General features: G+C 34.7%; 1 protein-coding gene across 1 annotated transcript in view; it reads right to left on the bottom strand.

Annotated features, from left to right (window-relative positions):
* Positions 1-986: 986 nt before the first annotated feature.
* LOC149806916 (zinc transporter 7-B-like) overlaps positions 987-22,736 on the bottom strand; it is a 56,225-nt gene continuing 34,475 nt past the window's right edge. Inside the window, exons 9-11 of the mRNA XM_089959685.1 lie at positions 19,806-19,896; positions 18,180-18,329; positions 987-14,341 (exon numbers count right to left, since the gene is read on the bottom strand). Coding sequence (XP_089815811.1) covers positions 14,294-14,341; positions 18,180-18,329; positions 19,806-19,896 — 289 coding nt within the window. The 3' untranslated portion in view covers positions 987-14,293. The remainder of the gene's footprint in view (positions 14,342-18,179; positions 18,330-19,805; positions 19,897-22,736) is intronic.

Genomic DNA, 22,736 nt, shown 5'->3' with positions numbered 1-22,736 from the left:
TTTTGTTGACATTGCAAGTTCACAACATAATATTTTGGATGTCCAAGTGGCACAGTTTTCATTTAGAACCAAACAGACCTTGGGAAGGGTGTTTAAAATTTCCTAGTAGTGACAACAAACTTATAAACAGATAGACAACATGCCATCCCATAAGTGCTATTGGTCTATGACCAGAACTAAAAAGCTTCTGTTCACATTTTTTCATTGTCATTTAAAAACTTTGCCTTTTTTCCTGGTATTCTTTTCCACTCCCAACCTTTTCAGCCAAGAAGAAAGAATTAGCATGCTGATTAGTATTAGAAAGGGATCAAGTCTCGGTTTTCCAAAGAAATCTCTCCTTTTTATGTAAGAACATAATACAAAATATAAATACTTAGGCTTATTTGTAAATCCTGGTCCTATGCACATATTTTTAACATGCATTAATTGTTGTGAAATAAATTCTGTACAGCTTTTTCAAAATTCAAGATATTTACATCGAGCTATCAAATTTAACTGCATATTATAATTATATAAATTCAGTTTCATCTAAGAAAAGACTAACAGTTAAAAGGCAAAATCAGGACAGATCAAATAATTGCATCACTTAGGAAAAACAGTAACTTCATAAGAGCACACTTGTTCCCCTGCTTTCAGTGACATAAAATAGACCCAGTGAACACATAAGAGGGGAATTACCCGGTAATCGATACAACATTTTTGTTGGTATGTGTCCCTTGGCAATAGTCCAACTTAAAAGGTCTTGCAATTATTGTCTTTACAAAGTGTTGTTTTTAACAAATATTTTTGTATTTTAAAGACTTTCTCCAATTTTTAATTTATCTTTCTTTTGTTTGTCTTTAGTACACATAAATGAAGTGAACCTTTGTTTTGCAATAATAAAACTGGAGGGTAGTGTACATACATAAAATTCTTATTTTTGGGTATGGGTATACTAATCTTATTTCACAGTATTTTAAATTTGTGAGAATCCAAGACAACAAGAATGGTAGTTACATTTTTTATTATGAGCATTTATATCACCAGGACCCCAAAAAATGAAATAAAATGCACAATGATAGTATACAAGAATAAATGTACATGGCTTAACCTGCAGTCATAATAACAGCAAACTAATTTAACAGTAATGAGATTGTGGGCATCAGTCATTTCTATTACTCAGTTACAATGTGTCCTATTACACCCAGTTTGTTCTTTAGGTCATAATTTTTAGTCTGGTGACGAAACACCAGAAAAAACTCTTCTAAATAATATAGACTATTTAATAATTATCTTTTTCTTTTAATCAAAACTGAGATAAGAGATTAAAGCTTGTACCGTGCTGAGGAAGTACATTCTTGAGATAATAATATATTACATTAACTTTGTGAACAAATTGATATATATATATATATATATATATATATATATATATATATATATATATACACACAATGACATAATGCATAAATACACTATCACTAAATGCCAAATAATATTTATAATATTAAAAATTATCTATGTTCTAGTAATACAATCTTTTCAATCCATCATTTTCAAAACAGAATATAAACAATTTTGGAAGGAGTGCATGATAATCTTGATGTCACAAATGATCTAGGCAAAAAACAACTTTCTGACTATAAACATGTTTACACCATCTTTACACAAAATTCCTAAGCTACATAGTTGTTCCCATTCCAACATATATATTATTTTTGTAAACAAATACACTATTAATTGGCGAATTGCCACTTGCCATCTATCACAGACAATTCATTACACTGTACCATAATTGCAATATTAAAAAAAAATGCATTGCAATTGACTGAAACTCCATGAATGGCTTAATTTGTATGTCAAAGTTATTTTAACATAACCTTGCACTCATAAAATACATGCAGCTATATTTACGTACAAACTTTAGTTCTGAATGTTTTGCAATGTTTTTTCTCTTCAAAAATAGGTGATTTTCTTATTGTCAAAGTTGAAAGTTTTACCTATACAAGTTGATATAATAGAGAGTTCCTCTTAAAAGACCAGAGCAAATAGTCACACAAAGCTTTTCTTATAACTAAATAGCAGTAATGAAAACCTTAACTATATGATGAAATTTATGTACATATGATAATACACTGGGTCAAAAGGTTTTGTCTTTTATATACAGATTAAATAATAGTATGCATACAATAAGCTTTTAGTAGTCCTGAAAGGACTCTGTAAACAATATCAAGCAAACCTCATTTAAACCAATAAACTTACTTTTAATATAATTTAACTTAGAATGTAACCCATGTTTTCACTGGCTGATGCTACAAGCATAATCAAGCTCCTGGCGATAAATATCACTGTCCTAAGAGGCTGCTGTGCATTTCTACAAGTTCTATACTGTAAAGCAGAGAGGATGGATGAGTCCATGCATTCTGACCTTGATAATCATGGTAACCTTGATTGGCATTACCATTTTGATGATGTGCCATTAAATCTGATATATTCACATCACAAAAATGGAAGAAAATATATAAAATAAGCAGCATGAGTAACCAAAAATATGCAGAGTGGTTTTAGACTGTTAAATTGCACTGATTCTACACAACAAATAAACCAAGAATCTGCATTTTTTTGTTTAGTTGAACTGCACAGCAAATACCTATCCATGATGCCACAAAAAGGACTATATATGAAACTCTTAGGTCAGGATAGTTTACCAAGGTTCAGTGCAAATGTATACCAGTAAAAATACTGTGTTCAATTTTCAAAGGTTTAAAATCTTGATGTGGATATCAATAAAGCTGGAAAAACTGTATCAAAACCCTGTGCCTGTAAGCCAGAAGTTAATCTAAACAAATTGGTTATTTTTACATAAAAATGTTATAAATGCGGTAAATAAAATTAAACCATCAGCCTATGCTTTCTGTCAATGCTGTATATTTGTAAAGTTTCCAATCTAGCTAAAAATGTAGGTTACGGTGTAAAGATAAAGGTTCCCAAATTTGGTATTTTACTGGCACGTCTGATAAGGCAAGTTTCAATGTAACAAGAAAATATTTTATGAAGAATTGTTACAACATAAGAATACTTTGTACTTTTAAGCATATAAAATATCCAATTAACAAATAAATATTCAATTAACAAATACATATCCAATTAGCAATAAATATAAGTACCACATGTATCATATCAAGTAATTTTTAAATCCAGTTCAACTGCAAACAACAAAAGACCCCGATCTGCCATCATATGGGGCACTGGAAGATCAGGGTCAATATTGTTTGTTCTACTGATTACTCATGACAAGCTGCATAGACCCAAATCTACAAGCACATTATGCGATGTCAGTTCTGAGTCTGCGCAGTTTGCAGCTGGACTTGACGTATAATCAAGTACTGATGGTGAATATGATTTCATGCCAATATTGTATCCAATAAGATGATTGTCAAGGGACATAATTGCAACTGAAATTTCAACAAGTTATGTGCATTAAGCACTCACCAAGATAAGGAATAACTATACTAACATGCACTATTTATTTATATACTCACTTTCTTTAACTAAAACTGAATCAGTGTATATAATTTGACAAGAATCAGTGTGTATGATTTGACACAATATCATCCACAACTATCCTTCGGCTAACTGAGCAATAAAACTGATAGCCCATAACATCTGTAAAATAATGAATGACTGTGTTTTGGTACTTGTGGTTTTAATTATGGCTGTACCAAACATTCGCTTCGTATTTGCTTCGGGGCTGAATAGTGGGCCAAATAGCTTTTTGGTATTCAGCCGAATAGTAGTGGTCAGACCAAATACGAATAGTGGTCATATGACATGTTTCTGCATATGCAGCTGCTACAGAGAGTGGACTGAAGTAACTCTCTCATTAACATAATATATGCTGTGGTTGCAGCCTTGGCGTTGCCTACTGCCTGGACCGCGGTATCGCAGTGTCAGTAGTCTCATTCTTTGTGTACAGTGACTGAATGTTAACTTTCAGCATTTGAGGCTTGAGCAGGTAAATTGTTAGCTAAACTTATTAGTTAATTTTACATTAAATTCAACTTACATTTGGTTAGTTCAGTGATGGATAAGCAAAGTCCAATTTGGAATTTTTTCAAGATTTGCAATGATGAAACAAAAGCAATGTGCCAGTTGTGTAACTCAGTCATTTCTTGTTGTGGTAGTTCAGCGAAGTCATTCACAACAACTCCACTGAATAATCATTTGTCGTACAAACAACCGGACGAGTACAAATAGGTCATAAACCAGAAAGCAGAAGCATCAGCCTCGGCAAGTACGGCATCTGGCATTCAGCAGATGGGAAGGACTCAGCAAACACTAAGTGACATCAATGGCACAAAAAGTACACCAGGCCATCGGAAAAATGATTGCTGATGACATCCAGCCATATTCAATTGTCGATAGGGGCTTTAAAGAACTGATTGATGTACTTGAATCAAGATACGTGCTACCAAGCCACAAATTCTTCAGTGAAAAAAATCATACCTGAGATGTACGATACAGTGAGGGGTCGTGTCCAGGCTGCCATCAGCGAAGCAAAATTTTTGTGTCTAACTACAGATACTTGGACAGCGTAGACAACGACAACATCTTTCATTAGCTTAACGGCACATTGGATCATTGACAAATATGCACGCCAAGCTGCTGTCCTTCATTGTCAAAAGTTTGATGGACAGCACACTGGAACTCTACTAGCTGATGCTCTGCTGGACATGATGAATTGCTGGAATACTGAAAAACAATGTGTCCACTTGGTCATACGTGATGGAGGCACCAACATGGTGAAAGCGATACATGATGCAGATCTTCCCAGTGTCAGTTGTTTTGCCCACACACTGCAGCTGGCTCTGCATGATGCCATTCTGACACAGCCATCTATTGCTGACTTTATAACACTCTCACAAAACACTGTGGGATATTTTTGACATTCTTCAAGTGCTACCTCGAGCCTTCATGCCATTCAAGAACAACTCAGAGTGCCAAATCATCAGTTGCATCAGGATGTAGTGACCAAATGGAATTCGATGTACCAGATGCTGGATCATTTGATAGAGCAAAAAAGAGCTATGTCGGTGTATGTCGTTGAATGTGACGAGAAGTACAACAAGGCGCTATCCATGACAACAAGGCAGTGGGCTTTAGCAACAAGAATTGTTGCAATTCTGCAGCCGTTTGAACAACTGACTCATGAAATAAGCTGCAGCAATTCCTGTTTTTCAATGAGCCTACCAGCTGTTCAGGCTATCTTGTTGTATCTTCAGAAAGATGCTTCTGATGAGGGCATCAAGAAGACAGTCAGCGAACTGATCACATCATTAACGAGGAGATTTTTGGGCTTGTATGAAAATAGCATGTATGCGGTGTCAGCTGGCTTGGATCCACACTTCAAGCTATGTTTTTTGACCACTGTGGAGCAAGTACAAGCCAAGACAGACATTATGACTGCTACATTACTATGCCAGCCAACGTCATCTACAGCTCAGTCCAGCTGTCTTAAGTTTTTCCTGCAGCTGACGAACAACTGCCAACAAAAAAAAACAGAAAAAGGATGACTTTTTTTGGACCTCATGGGATCAGTTGCAGCCTGATAAGGCACAGAACAATAACATGTCTGTCATCACAGAAACAGAAGTGAACAATACCTGGCATAGCCATGTATTCCAAGAGACACTGACCCGGGGGCCCTGAGTGGCCAAGTGGTCTAAAGCGCTCACCGTTCCAGATCACTGCCATCTCACCTCTGTCTGTGTGGGCTTGAGTCCAAGGCTCAGCTAGCGTGGGTACATGGGAAAGCCTGCCAGTAGCTTTTCATGGGTTGGTGGTTCTTTACTGGGTTTTCCATGGTTCTTCCTCCACCAGTTATACTGGCCGCCATGTATACCCTATCTTGTGCTGAAAAATGGCGTTAAACCCTAGAACAACAAGACACTGACCCAATGGATTGGTGGAAAATAAACATGTCAAGATTTCCCACCTTGTATCACACTGCAAAGCGCTACCTTTCTGCACCACCTACGAGCGTACCAAATGAAGGTCTCTTTAATACAGCTGGTGATATCTTCAGTGAAACAAGAAGTTGCCTTAATGCTGACAACATGGAACGATTGTTGTTTTTGAAAGCTAATGCAGCATTCATGTATTAACTGAACTGTAAGTGATAATTTCTAATTTAGTTAAATTAGTTCCATTCCCAGTTTACACAGACTGGCCGAAGGATGCAAAAATTACATGCAGTTAACTGTTTATTTTTAGTTTATGTATTAAATTTACTGAACTGAAACTTTTGCTTACATTTGAAATTTTGAATGTTGTCGGTAGATTTATTTTGTACACTATTCGTATTCGTATTCGGTTGAATAGTTGGTCCAATTATTCATATTTGGCCGAACAGTGATAATCACCTATTTGTTACACCCCTAGTTTTAATGCCATTTTTCAGCACATGATAGACTATACATGGCAGCCTGTATGTTTGGTGAAGGAAGAATCTAAGTACACCCCCGATTCTCGGAAAGCTACTGGAAAGCTTTCTCATATATCCATATTGATAAAACTGAGACTTGAGCTCATGTGGACAGATGTCACTGATCTGTAAAGATAATCACTTTAAACCACTCAGCCACCTGGGCCCCGATAGTATGAAGGAAAATTGCATTTATGTTCAAACAGCATGGCTGTATTTGTGGTGGCTGGTGAGTACACTATTCAGTTCAAACTATACAATACACTATGCACAAGAAACTGAGAAATAAATCACACTGCATAAGAAAAAACAATGGATTGATGTCTTTATAAAATATATCTTTGTTGTTTATAGCAATTTAAAACACATTTTATTCAGATAAACTTCACTGAAGGACTCTAGTAATTTAAAGTGTTCTTGGCACAATCATTTATTGAGTTTTATGTCAGCTGATTCAACTAGAAATAACAAAAAAATAATGTAAGCATATGCATTTTAAAGAAAAGAGATTATAATATTGCGCACAATTTTAAAACACTTAAATGCTGCAACAATAATATGATAAATATTTAGACAATAATACCACAGCCACTGAGTAGGGGAAAAAGAAACCCTACAAGGGTCAGACACTCTACTGGACAAAAAGTATTTGCAGGAATTCATGAGAAGCATGCTTCCTCTTTCCTTTTATTCTTTCTAATGGTTGAGTCTTTAAACTATCTCCAATATTCTTGATTGATTTGGTGTTTTACTGTACAACACACAAGTCGGTTAATTAAAAAGCCTTGCCCAGGGACACAATACAGATGCTGATGTCAGGCTGGTTCGATGGTAGGATTCATACACGCACCCTTTTGGTCACAAATCTGGCTAGCTCACCACTGCGCCACAGATGCTCCCTCTAATATTCCTTTGAAACCCCAGCATATCAAATTTGGTAACAAGTATATTTTCTAATATGTCTTAGTTAACATGTTCACAAGATAAATAAAGAACAAAAATCTATGTCATAGACTTTGACCTAAAACCTGATATCATGGATAAAAAGTCAAAGATCTTGTGTTGGACACTGCCAAGATATACCCACATGATTGGTTCACTTCAGAATAAATGTTTTATTAAAAAAATCAGAACTTAATGAAATGGTATCATTTCAGAGTTATAAAATATATTCATAAACTGGGTTTGAAAGAAAAAAATTGGTAACTGTTTTTGCTATCATGTTCCAAGTTCAGTATATAAAGACAAGAAAAATCATTCAAACCTGAAATCAATGCCAGTGCTTTCAACTTGTTTAATGAAAGCAACAAAATGCACAGTTCAATCAACATTTCTTGGTATATGTGAAGAAAAAAATTATATTTCTTGCCCATCACTAAAATCTTATGTTGCACTTTCAATGACTTTATTTTTAATTTTATTGCACTCTCAATGACTTTGCTTTCAGCAGTTATGTTTATTTTAATACATAGAAATCTTCCCAAATACTCAATCTATTAATGAAACAATAATAACTAGATCTGTGCCTAAGCTAGTGCAAATGGAATAACCCCAACAAGATGTGAATGTAAATACAACTTGCTAAAGCTGTGGAGATAACTCTAAAAGTTCTATTTCTAAAGCTGGGGAGATAACTCTAAAAGTTCTAATCTAAGAAAGTTGAATCTCATAATGAGCACAAACTCATCATTATACAAAAACATACCAAGTTTCATGAAGATATCTCTAACAGTTCTGGGGATATTAACTGGACAAGACTGTGACAGATGAACAAACATGATTTTGTAATAAAAACGGGGATATAAAAAAACTAGACTTCATTCTGTCCAGGAGACATTATCTAGTCCTAGTAAAATGGTATATTAAGTTTCATAGAGATATCTCAATGAATTTATGAGATATTAAAATAAACAAGCAAAATTCAGTGAATTTTTGCCCGCATTCCTATCATGGTGACATCATATAAGTACACTATCATGAAATCTGACTATGAAAGAGTGGAAAAGTTAGTGGGCAGACATTTAAAGTAACAAAGTTTCATTTCTCTACATTAAAGAACATTAGAGGAAAAAGGCAGTAAAGGGGGGCAAAAAATATTGAACTTGACCCTGGAGATATACATTGACTTTGATACATCAGACGCCATCAATCTGAGAAGCATGAATGTGTCATGGTTCATCTCTCAAGTTTTTATAATATAAAGCTGAATAAAAATATGCCTTAAAAAAATTGATGCGACTTTGAACCTTGAGGAAAATACTTCAAACATATCATTTAATGACAATATATAATCATAAAAAGACTCATCCATTTATCTTAAACAACTGCCAAGTTTTAATGCAAAAGGACAAATGTGACAAAAACCCAAACTACTGACTTGTGATTATAAACTGGATGATACAATCTGTATGTGACACACCTTGTAGTGATGTTATATAAATAAAACAAATTTCATTCATTGATCTCAATGACTTTATAATTAAAGAACAGAAAAGAAAGTGTAATAGAAAAATTAAACATATAATACCCGGACAGTGACCTTTAAAAAAATGACTGCCCCCCCCAAAAAAAATAACAGCATACCTGCTAATGAAGACATTTATGTAAACAATGATTAATATTGATCAAGCTGCTGTAAAGTTATAGAGTGGAAAGGTATGATGTAAAGCAAAAGACACTGAAACATGACCCTGACCATGACTGGTATGTCACATGTTCTAGTGATAGATATGAATAATCAATATTCATCCTCATATTTCAAACAACTTTAAAGTTATATAGAAGTGTGACAGAAACAGCATCTTGAGCAATGGCCTTGACCTTAAAAATAACACCCCTAATGTGGTATATGTGACACACCTTAGGATGATGGACAATCATGCCAGTTTTAGAGATGATGCCAGGATTTAATGTAAAGGAAGTATCTCTCCCTTGTCACCAAAACAAGATGGAAGTAGGTGGGTGGGAGGAAATTATATTATTATTTACCTAATACTTTAATATCTATCTCTCTTTCTTCCTGCTCTATTCTGTTAGGGCAGTTAAAATTAAAATTCTGGTAATATGCTCCCCCCTCCCTCCCATCCTGGTATAGTGTTGTAGCCATTTTATTTCAGAAACATGGTTTCCAATTTTGATTTTTTCTTTGATGGCTAATATTTCCCAGAATCTGCATTGTTTTAGAAATATCATCCAGTGTTTTATGAGAAACTACACTACATCATTCACCTCCTTCTTTCTGCTGTTCACTCAGCCCATACCCACCATCACTAACATTTAAAACAATTAGACACTTTTCATCCTGCCATGTTTGACTACAACTTACTCTCTCACCTCCAGGAAATGGACCAAAGTTCACACATGTGCAAATGAGAGAAATGGGCATAAATTGCAGAACCTCTCAATAGTGCACACTTCTTTTATAAATAATACTCCTCAATAATGCACTTTTATAAATAATTAGCAGGATTTCCATGCATCTTTTTTTAAAAAAATTAACCTATATCTGCATACTTTGAAATAGACACTGATCAAATAAGTGCATTTACTTTATTTTTTTTTTTGTACTCATATTTATTCAGTCTATCTTAACAGTTAAATAAATATTCTAAAGTGCATTTTTATATGTACCACTGTCAGCAAATTTGCCAAGTTCTCATGCATCACTGCTTGCAATTTTTTTAAAACTGTGCACAATTTGCACACCCTCGAAGCATATCTGAAGTTTCATGTCTTGATGTCAAATAGCTTAACAATTATATAGCAGACAGAAAGTGCAATTAAAACACACTAATATGACCTTGACCTTGACGAAAAGAACCCCAACATACCTTCCATGATGCATGAATATACCAAGTCTGATCCCTTGATCTCAAACAGCTTTAAAGTTATGTAGCAGAAGGAATAGCGAGACGGTTAAAAGGCAAAACCAGGACACATCACTAATGAAAAAAACAACAGCATCATAACAGTACACTAGTTCCTCCTGCATTCCCATATGAGGGGATTTAAACAATACAAAATTTCTGCCCTGGGATATATTCCATGATATATGTACAAGTATACCAAGTCTCATCCCCTGATCTCAAATGGCTTTAAAGTTATGTAGCAGAAGGATTAGTGAGAGGGAAAATACAAAATATTGCACTATGACCTTGATCTTAAATTATGACCTTGATCTTGAATATGGCAAGTGAAACACCTTCTAGTGATGATGAGCAAGTATACCAAGTTCCATCCCTTAATCTCCAAAGACTTTAAAGGTAAAATACAAAAATGCATGATGGACGGACTGACAAATGCAAGTATATCTTGTCCACAGATTTTCTTTAGAGAGACAGGAAGAAAAAACTGATGGAGAAAAGGAAGAACAGGCTGAAATCTATCATTTTGGGGGATGTAATTATTTGTTTAACTAATGAGAATTACAAATGGATAAAAATTAAACATGATAAAAGATTCCAGTAACCAGTGGAATTTAAAATCATTATCAGATTACATGGATGTAACATCATATTCCAGTTTTTGTGTTCCTCTATGATATATTCTTAAAATCCAATAAAGTTTATGTAATTTCTATCTGATGGTGATAAATGTACCTGTATCTTGCACATCTGAATAGAAACAGCAAAAGAATGACTTTGTCATTTAATAACTGCAACACAAGTGGACCAGAGAACGAGACAGAGCATACTGGTAAGTGATTTCGAGTAAACGAAATATTACGCAAACTGGATATGCAGTTATACTATTTTTACAACCAAGATTTTCTTTCCAATACAATACCTTCAGATAGGTCGGGCTAAAAACATTACTCTTCTTAAGCATTTTTAACTGTCTTCACAACTTTGCTTTCAGTAGAAAAAAAGCACATATATGTTTAAAATTAAATTATTTGGAAGAGCTGTTTTCTAAGTGACTTTATTTAAATGTGGGGAAAATATAGAAAGTAACTATCCACAAAAACTAAACTAAGATTATCAACACAAGACTATAGTAAACTAGTTTTTGTATAATTGCGTAGTAATTGCATATGTGTACAAGTACACACACAAGTACCTAACAAGTTTTACGACAGGGAATGTGTAAAAGACATGAATTTAAATGAAAAATACTCAATTTGCTTAAGTAAATGATGAAAACCATAACAAATCTGCTAGAAAAAAATTCTCCTGCACTTTTATGGAAGCGATGTGGACTTGTGATAACATCAAACTGACAATGTTGCTGGATGATGAACATCAAACTCTGTAACTTTGAAAATGTGTTTTTTTTTTTATGATAGACATGAAGCTTCGTAACTCTAAAATGTGTGATTAGATATTTTATTGAGTTACTTGACATGATATTTACATTTCACATATGTTATTATAAGACTTAACAATGCTCGAGAAAAACAGAAATCCTTTAACCATAATTTCTTGCTTTATTCCCTTCGAAATATGCAGTTGTATAACTTACAGACATAACTCATCCACAAAGATTATCTATGGCACAAACCATTGTCCTTTTGATGATCGGTATCTTTTCTATATAGATCTATAAATACATAAGTCAATTTAAGAAAAGTGTGTGTGTGTGTGTGTGTATGTCCGCATTTGCTCTCTATGAGCAGAAGCCTTTGTGTATATGTCAGAGTCCACTACAATGTATTTCACTGAACATCATGTTTTGACAATGTTTTCATTCTTCACATGTCTGACTACATTGAGATACTTTTACTAAATCTACATGGTCTCTTTGAATTTCTTTGTTTTTAAACTTGCATCTGGAACCAAGTTTATACATTTTTTTATGAAGCACAGCTGCATAATTTCTAAGCCATATGTTCTTTAATCTTGTAAGAAGTTCAATAACTTCTGAATTTGCTTTACTATGACCGTGACCTTTCATCTTTCAATGTAAACAGTTTATATGGTCACGTTATAAAACAAGAGACCCAAGATGGCCAGTGAGTACTCACTTGGCTGACAACTACCTAATAGTCAAATGTAAGAGCAGTTGGCCAAGAAATCTGAGTCAGTAGGATGGCTTCTGTCAAAATTTCTCCCAATAATGTTGATTATATATGTTATAACATTGTTTCAAGCCTTCTCAGGTTTTTTATATTTATACCTATATTTGATGGCACATAAGAATAATTTCTTCAATAATGAAAGGACTTATGCTAGGATGTTTTCTGTAAATGTTGGTAAAATTCTGTGGAGTAGTTGTTGGAGATCAAGTTTTGTAAATGTTTTTTCTATTGTTAGTAATGGCAACCATGTGTGATGGCATATCACCACATCTGTACAAATCTGAAGGACCTTCAAGTCTTGATGCATTTATGGCACATTTAGTCAAATTCACTTAAGCTGAATATTAGAAGCAGTTATTCAACATTTTTCCAGGTTTAGTAACAGCAGTCTTATTTGATGACAGATTGGCAAACTAAAACTCCTTTTATGCCTGGATACTTTCAGTCAAATTCTGTACTGAGGTTTTGAAAAGTCATGTAAAGAATGTTCTATTTTCAGTATTGGCTGCCATATCCAATGACAAATTGTCCTTATTTATATAAAATTGAAAATCCTAAATCACAGAATACTTTCTGTCAAATTTTGTTGACTTTTACCGAGTTTCCGAGATGTTGTTTTTGTATTTTTAGTCACAGTGGCCATATTTGAGGATACATTAGTATCTGAAAAATACAAACAGCATTCAAGCATAAAATATGGTCATGATGACCTAGTTTTCATATGGTTGAGTTAACCTTGTTGAGATACACGCACATATCAATTGGGTCCAAGATAATGAGAGTGTAATGACTGTAATCAGTGAATAGTTGAAAAATCCCTCAAGCTGCAAAAGGGCACGTTGACCTCTTTTTGGCATAGGTGAGCTATTCTCCTTCAGCTGCATCAATGCGCCAATTTTCATGTGTAGGTCAAACAGGGTATAAGGTATCGGGTATGTAAAAAAAAAAATTAGCAATCAATAAAACTATTCCAGCATGAAAATTAGGTCACATTGACCAAGTTTTTGTATGAATAAAACAGTAGTCACTCAAGCATGAAAATTAAGAAACAATGACAGTTTTAAATGGTAGGATTAATGTGATATACATTCACTTGCCAATTGTCATAAGTGTACGAAAATTATGAACCATTATTAAGAGTGAATGAAAACTGGGTCACACTGACCATATTTAGGTGTGGTCAAGATGAACCCACACACAAACATTCATGACTGTAGGTGAAATAAGTCTGAGATATTGAGAGTTTAATGAACAAACAGCTGAAAGAAAGTCACTCAAGCATGAAAACTGAGCCAGAGTGACCTAGATTCAGTATAGCTTAAGTACTTGTCCTGAGATTCGTTCAGAAATCAATTTTCATGAATTGCAAGTGAGATATGGTTCAAGATATTGAGGGCTTAATGAAAGGATGAACAAACAAATGAACATACAATGCGCAAGAAAAACACTACATCCCCATCCTAACTTGTGACAATAAGGGGATAAAAAAGACAGGTTTTGTTCCAAAAAATAATCTTAACCTGTTTCCACATACATAAAATGTCACATTCTTGTGACTAAAAACAATGAATTCTGCCACTGTTCTCCCATCCTGAAGGTAAAAGCTGACTTTTTTTAATGACTGTTGTCACAGAAATGAAAATGTACTATATGAATTGATAAAAGTTTACTATTCCACTGGAAGTGAAACTTTTTTTCACTCTAGCCCCCTAAAATAACGATCCAGCACCAGATGTCTGCCATTCTCAGCAGACAACATTAAATACAATGGACTAGACTATATAATCTTGTTTGTATCACAGCAATCTGGTCCATTACATTGCTGCATGATCTATCTGTACATACAACTGCCTCACTCCAATCTGTTCAAAAAGAGAAAAAATAATAATACTTTATAGCCAGTAGAACAATCTTGTTAATCAGTAAGCACTTGTAAGATATATTACATTTATGTAATATATAAATGAACAGATGTTTTTGAGCTATTTTTTTTTTAAATTATCGTTATTATGACTACAATACCTATGTCAGTCCTGTGTGTGTCAGTCCAAGCTGATAGACAGCTATGTCAGTCCTGTGTATGTCAGTCCAAGCTGATTGACAACTGTCAGTCCTGTGTATGTCAATCCAAGCTGATAAACAAATGTCAGCTCTGTGTATGTCAGTCCAAGCTGATAGACAAATGTCAGTCCTGTGTATGTCAATCCAAGCTGATGAAGAAGAAAAAATGTCAGTCCTGCGTATGTCAATCCAGGCTGATAAACAAATGTCAGCCCTGTGTATGTCAGTCCAAGCTGATAGACAAATGTCAGTCCTGTGTATGTCAATCCAAGCTGATGAAGAAGAAAAAATGTCAGTCCTGTGTAAGTCAATCCAAGCTGATAAACAAATGTCAGTCCTGTGTATGTCAGTCCAAGCTGATAGACAAATGTCAGTCCTGTGTATGTCAATCCAAGCTGACAAACAAATGTCAGCCCTGTGTATGTCAATCAAAGCTGATAAACAAATGTCAGTCATGTGTCTGTCAGTAAAAGCTGATAGACAAATGTAAGTCATGTGCATGTCAATCCTGTGTATGTCAATCCAAGCTGATAAACAAATGTCAGTCCTGTGTATGTCAGTCCAAGCTGATAAACAAATGTCGGTAATGTGTATGTCAGTCCAAGCTGATAAACAAATGTCGGTAATGTGTATGTCAGTCCAAGCTGATAACAAATGTCAGTCCTGTGTATGTCAGTCCAAGCTGATTGACAACTGTCAGTACTGTGTATGTCAGTCCAAGCTGATAGACAAATGTCAGTCCTGTGTATGTCAGTACAAGCTGAGAGACTAATGTCAGTCCTGTGCATGTCAATTCAAGCTGATAAACAAATTTCAGTCCTGTGTATGTCAGTCCAAGCTGATAAACAAATGTCGGTAATGTGTATGTCAGTCCAAGCTGATAACAAATGTCAGTCCTGTGTATGTCAGTCCAAGCTGATAACAAATGTCAGTCCTGTGTATGTCAGTCCAAGCTGATTGACAACTGTCAGTACTGTGTATGTCAGTCCAAGCTGATAGACAAATGTCAGTCCTGTGTATGTCAATCCAAGCTGATAAACAAATGTCAGTCGTGTATGTCAGTCCAAGCTGATAAACAAATGTCAGTCATGTGTATGTCAATCCAAGCTGATAAACAAATGTCAGTCATGTGTATGTCAGTCAAAGCTGATAAACTAATAGCAATGTCACTCCAAGCTGACAGACAGCTATGTCAGTCCTGAATATGTCAGTCCAGGCTGACAGCTGTCAGTCCTGTGCATGTCGGTCCAAAAGCTGATAGCTATGTCATCTCAAAAAGTGTTTTTTACCTAAGATATTCAACGTTTTTTTCTAAGCATGCTGACATAAAATGTCTAAAAAGCTGTAACAGTCTGAAAATATAAATAACAACACATAGATACAAATATGCCTACCAAATTTAAAGTTTCAATGTAATCTAGCAAACAAGATTTTTGTCCCACAAATACAAAAAAAGTTCCAAAAATGTGAGGAAAAAAAAGCTATAATGGGTTAAAAATCAAATCACGTCATCTACATGTGGATACAATAAGCTAGCCAAATTTCATCTGTCTGCAATGAGTGGTTTTTGCACAATCTTGCTAACAAGCTTATTGGGATGGATGGATGGAAAGAGAGAGAGGTGAAGATTTATGTACATACAGGACCAAATCAAGATGTCTATGCCACAAGCAATGGGGCATAAAAACATGAAGAGTCTTTGGTTACTTTTTTTGTGTGATCAGTTATGTACATCAGATTCATTCCTTCTCTTAAATGTTCCACCAGGGCAATTGCTGTTAAAACTTAATCTAACTAATAGGTGAATAAGGGTTATGTATGCATGTGTCTATGCATGTATGTGTGTGTGTTGGCACATCAGCACAACCATGGCTATAAGTACTGATTAAAAGTTTTGCTATAAAAAAGATTATAAAAGGGAAATGACAAACAAACAAAAAAATTGGTAAGAAAAACCTTCAAATAAATATAAATATGTAGTCCTTGAAGATAAAAGGTGGAGATCTTAAACATTCTGAACAGATATAGAGGTTAAAAATTGCTCAAATCTTCAAGAAGATAAACCCTTTTAACTGAAAGTAAATATTTTATCTTACAAGATAAAAGATAAATGGTAAAATATGACAAACTTCTTTAAAAATTAAACAAACAATAATGGAAAATGTTCCAATCCTTAAAATACAGGATTAGTTATTTTACATACTGTATTCTGCTATGAAGTGAAAGTTTTTTTTACAGGGTTGGTAGCATATTTCAAAATATTCAAGGTTTTTCAAGGTTCAAAATCTGGTTTGTTTACCAATGTGCATTATTACATTAATTTTGAAGGATTCATAAATGAAACTGTATGTAAACACAAGTTAATACTTACTATTACTCCATACAAGGAACATTTCTTGCAAATTTACTTTTTCAACAAAAAAAAAATAACACATGAAGTCAATAGTATGATCACTGATATCTTTCCTATTAATATTAAACATCCTACATCTCGGCATTTGAATAATGTAGTCACTGAACAAAGTTCATTTTACTCAGTCCACACTACAATATTTAGAAAGTCCAAAATATTTTGGGGTGAATTTTCCAGTTCTTGATGCTTGTCATCAAGCTGTTTTTCATGAACTCAAAGTTCAACAATTTTGTCCTTCTCACTTTTCATCAAATTATTTTGTCATGATAAAAGAAATTTTCCTATGGATCTTAGCTTTCAATGCATAGTCATCATCAGTAGCTGTCATTGTCTCAATGTCTTTTTCAGTACCTTCCTTTCTTCTTCACTCATCCCCATAAAGCAAACAAAAAGTAAAGATATTTGTTTTTTATATTATTGCTTATTTAAAAACAGCATATAGATATTTTAAATTATTTCTTATTAAGATATATTAATATTTCTCTCAGCTTAGCTGTATTCTACATTTTTAGATTTATCATGTTCACTGCAATTATAGTCTGTCCTATTTCCACTCAATTCCAATACAGAACCAGACTGAACTAATTTCAAAATTAAGTCTCTATTTTAAAACTTGAATCTGTGTTCACAGACATACCTCTTTTGTCAAAAATGATTTCATGCTGAAGGCTTCTTGTTTTGCCTGCACAATTACAAGAGCTTGGGGGTTTTCTCAGCCGCATGTGACCGTGGAACAATCTCTCTCATTGCATGCAAATCAATATCCTTCTGGAATAATTTGCATTTTGCAAAGGTCTCTGAGAAAGTTCTCATAATCCAAACTTTATATTCTTATTCATCTAGCCACCAAAGTTGGAATCAGCAGCAAGCCATGTCGAAGCAAATGATTTAAACCACTGCTACATCCGGGCTTCGCAAAATCATAAGTTCAAAATTTACGACTGCACAGTGGCGAGTTGTGAAAAAATGTCCATTCCCACACAAACTTAGCGAGAGATTGTTTTTGGGGGTTTTTTTTCTCTCCCATTTTCTTGTTATTTAATTCTGTAAAACAAAAACTATTTATTAATTCCTCTTGGTTTGAAGAAAATCAAGGCTTTTCAAGGTACCCAGACAATATTTAGAAATTTCAAGGTGTCTTCAAGGCCTCGAGGGAACAATTCATTTTTCAAGACTTTTCAAGGCCCCTACAGACCCTGTTTTTAGTAAAATGTCATACAATTTACCTGTGTGAAAATATTGTGCGTCTGACTAAGAATATATTTTGTGTCTGCACCCATGGCAACCTCCAGTTTGATGGTACCTATGTACACCTCACTGCAAAGGGTCCAAAAGTGAGGCTCCTGTACACTGTACACACCCTCCAGTTGACTCACCTGCAACAAAATATTTCTTCAATCATTCAGTAACGAATACTGGATAAGTTTAATTTAATCAAATATTACTCATGTTTGTGAATTAATAAACAATTGCTGTCATAATTATTGCTAATAAAGAAGATCAAGAGGCATCACACACCATTGCCATCATCACGTAATCCTAAGTTCTGTAGTTACGTTATTTACAATATCTCATTTGTTTGCATTAGAACTCTATAAATATAATATACTGTTCATTTTACATTATTCAACTTCTTTTATAAATCTGATTCCTAAAGCAAACTTGCATAAGATTATATATGTACTGTAGTTGACTGTTTTCATTAGTCTCATTCAATAATTAGCATATGCCAGTCTTAAAGACCTAACACTATAACTTTGAAAATTCACTAGGGGATGTAAAGTTCTCACATTTAAATGATTAACAGTGTATAATTGATATTCATTTATTTTACAAAACCAAATAAATTTTTGTCCTATTACATAAAAAAACTATTATCTAATACTTTTAATTGTATATATCAGTTGACATAAAGTATCTACCAATTATATCATGCAGTAGTCAAATTTCTTGAAATATCATTCTAAGTTTTAAAACTAAATCATCACAATACTGCAAGTCTCAAACTGATTTTCATGTACTTTAAAAATAGCCAGCACTCAAGCCAGAATCAAAATACAACAATCCTTGTTTAATATAGCCAGTACACAAGCCAGAATCAAAAAACTATCCTTGTTTGATATTGCCAGCCTGAATAAAAAACAACCATTGTTTGATATAGCCAGTATTCAAGATAGAATCAAAATACAACAATCCTTATTTGATGTAGCCAGTACTCAAGCCTGAATCAACAGACAACATTCCTTGTTTGACAGTCAGTACTAAAGCCAGAATCAAAAGACAACAATCCTCATCTGATATAGTCAGTACTCAAGCCAGAATCAAAAGACAACAATCTTTGTTTGATATCGCCAGTACTCATGCCTGAATCAAAAGACAACAATCCTTGTTTGATATTGCCAGCACTTAAGTCAGAACAATAAATAACACATATCTGATGTTATAGTTCTCAAGCCTGAATCAAGAGACAACAATCCTTGTTTGATATAGCCAGTTCTCAAGTCCGAATCAAAAGGCAACAATCCTTGTACAAACTTGATCAAAATAACTGACAAGTAGCATTATAGTCTAGTATCCATATTTTCACTCACAATCTCCCTCAATGTATGATTCACATATTTAATATTTACTTCTTTGTTTTGCTTTTTCCAAGACACAGCCATGCTGATTGGTGTAAACACAATATCAAATTTTGAGGTATCTTATAATTCAAAGCAATGCAAGACACTTTGCTCTACAAACTTTTTGTTATGAAATAATCCTATTCATCAAATCTGATAACGAAAATGTCTGATAAACAGAGACTGAGTAAAGACAACTACAACAGATGTGTTAAATCAAATACTGCATACCCTAGTATAGCACCCAGGTAGTTGATGGTCTATTTGTCTAGGTGTTCTCTGCATTAATATACCGATGGAATCTCGAAGTAGAGGTATGACGCTGAAATAGAATTAAAAAAAGGTCAAAGGGCATGAATTTAATACTGTGCCATAATACTCCCGTTGTTGTTGAGTCCAACTTCAAATTGCAAAGACCAAAATATGCTGTCACATAATGCACTTGCAGTTTTTCAGGAGCAGTAAAAAAAAAACAATATAGACCCAGATTTGCTGGTGCATCATTGTAAAGCAAATCATTGTCTCTGCTGTGTGCAGAAGGACTTGACTTCTATACAAGTACCTTTATAGTACTATACGCTTTGTACTTAGCAGAAATTCTACAAAAATATTTTATAATTGGTATTTAAAGGTTAATAACATAAAACAATAACTTAAAATTAATTAATTATCCCTGGAGTATCCACATTCACAGATTCTGTGATTATTACAAACCTAAAGTCACCTTTTAAGAAAAACTACAACAATTACACGCCCACCATTTCAAGTTATCTTTCGGGGTAACCAATTTTCTTTCAGACTGTGACCTTGGCATCTGACATAATAACCCCAAAATCAGTAAGAGCCTTTCTTGTCATAAATGCATATGGGTGTGTGTGTGTGTGATTAGGATTTTGAATGTAGCTTTAACAATTTTTCAGTCATATCACTACGATGTCTGCAATGTGGCAGTTTATAGTGATGTCTAGCACTGGGGCATCATGCTGCAGGCATGTAGCATGATGTCCCATCCAGTCACATTATCCTGACACCAGGCCGACCATTCCTAACACTAACCTCTTAATGCTGAGCGCCTAGCGAGGCAACTATTAGTACCATTTTTGTAAGTCTTTGGTATGACTTGGCCGGGGTTCGAACCCATGACCTCCTACTTCCAAGGCGGAAATTCTATCCACCAGGCCACTGGTGCAGTGTGATGTGTCATAAATGCAATCCATCTACTAAATCTACTCATGGTTTGTAGCATAGAACCTGAGTTATTATTATTCTATGTAATCCCTCTGACCTTGACATTTTACCTTTTAAACCCCAAAACTAAAAAAAGCCTTCTTTGTCTGAAATGTAATCCATCTACAAAGTTAAGATATGTAATACAGAACTAAAGTAGGTTTGTGGAAGTTGTTATTCCTTCTTTCAGTCACTGCTGTTGCTGTTGTAGGGTTTAACACTGTTTTTCAGCACATGATAGGCTATACATGGCAGCTAGTATTAATGGTGGAGGAAGAACCCGGGAAAACCCCAGAAAGAACCACTGACCCACAAGAAGCTACTGGCAAGCTATCTCACATACCCACATTAGTCGAATCCAAGACTCGAACCCACGCAGACAGAGGTGAAATGGCAGAGATCTGTAACGGAGATCATTTTAGACCACTCGGGGCCCCTCTTTCAGTCACTGTTACCAAGATCTTTGACCTTCTGACCTAAACATGAATATGCATCTTCCTTGTCTCCATTTCAAACCATCCATAACAAAGAACTCAAGATATCATGTGGAAACCAAGATTTTAGTTAAAATGTTTCCTGGATAAAACTTATCAAATCATAATACCTTAGGAGTATGACTACAACCACAAACTTTGCTGTCACAACCTAGTTTTTACCAATATAAACACTGTGACCACATAGGTGTGAGTCACATAAGAGTGATCTCACCCTGGAAAGAGGGACTGTCAAGTGTGTGTGTGTGTGTATGAGATTTGGATTTTTAATGCGTTAACAATTTTTCAGTCATATTGCAACGATGTCTGCAGTGTGACAGTTTATAGTGATGTCTAGCACTGAGGCATCATGCCGCAGACATGTAGCATGATGTCCCACCCAGTCACATTATCCTGACACCAGGCCGACCAGTCCTAACACTAACCTCGTAATGCTAAGCGCCAAGCAAGTCAGCTGTTAGTACCATTTTTGTAAGTCTTTGGTATGACTCGGCTGGGGATCAAACCCACGACCTTCGGATGCTGAGGGACTGTCAACACAATCCCATCCATACTACAGCATTCTCTTTTAGAAGCCATACCAATATCATACCACTGAGAACACTTCTGAATGGATACTCTGCACTTTGCCAGGCAACAAATGCAAACACTTTTCAAGTTGTTCAGCTGCAGGACACAACAAATTAGTTACCTTTGCATGGACATCACACATTAATGGGATTGTATTTATCATATGGAAGTTTCTCTTAGTAGCAAACAAAGATGAAAGATTAGGAACTAATGTCAAGATGACATATGACACAGAGGTGATTTGATTCAAGTTCGAGGGGCACTAATGAAGGATGTAGAATATTATCATCAGGTCTATAAAGAATCCAGTCAGTTTAAATGTTGGTTGGTTGGTTGGTTGGATGGATGGACAGACAGATGGATAGACAATACCATAGCATAATATGCCCATCTTAAGACTGGTGTATAAAAGTGAACATCTATCCAAATTCATTACGCAGTAAAACCTTGTTAACTCAAACATCAATCACTCAAAAACCATTAATTCACTATTTTTGTATTGTGCATTTCACGACTGTTACAAACTACAATCATAAAGCCCCAAGAAACAATTGTTCTTCAATGGAAACCATTGGACCCCAAGAAAAATCTGTGAATTTTAGTGAAAAAAAAAAAAAATAATTATATTTGCTTGGATTCATTTAAATGACTTGTTCAGTTCAGCAGAAACTCCACTCTAAATTGTGATGGTCACCTAAATAACTTGAACAATTTCGTCTTGCAGTGTTAATGTACAGTGGTCCCCCCCTTATATGGCCACCCCTTCTGCACCGGGAAATTGGCCTTATAAGACAGGTGGCCTTTCCAGAGGGGGAGTAAATTTTTTGCGCTAAGTATATGTAATGTAGGTAGCAAGAAAGCTACATACTTC

This window comes from Sinohyriopsis cumingii, chromosome 1 (genome assembly GCF_028554795.1).
Source record: "Sinohyriopsis cumingii isolate HCF-2022 chromosome 1, ASM2855479v2, whole genome shotgun sequence".
NCBI classification, from domain to species: domain Eukaryota; kingdom Metazoa; phylum Mollusca; class Bivalvia; order Unionida; family Unionidae; genus Sinohyriopsis; species Sinohyriopsis cumingii.
The sequence above is the reverse complement of the archived record's forward strand: the minus strand, read 5'-3'. Positions and strand labels throughout refer to the sequence as shown.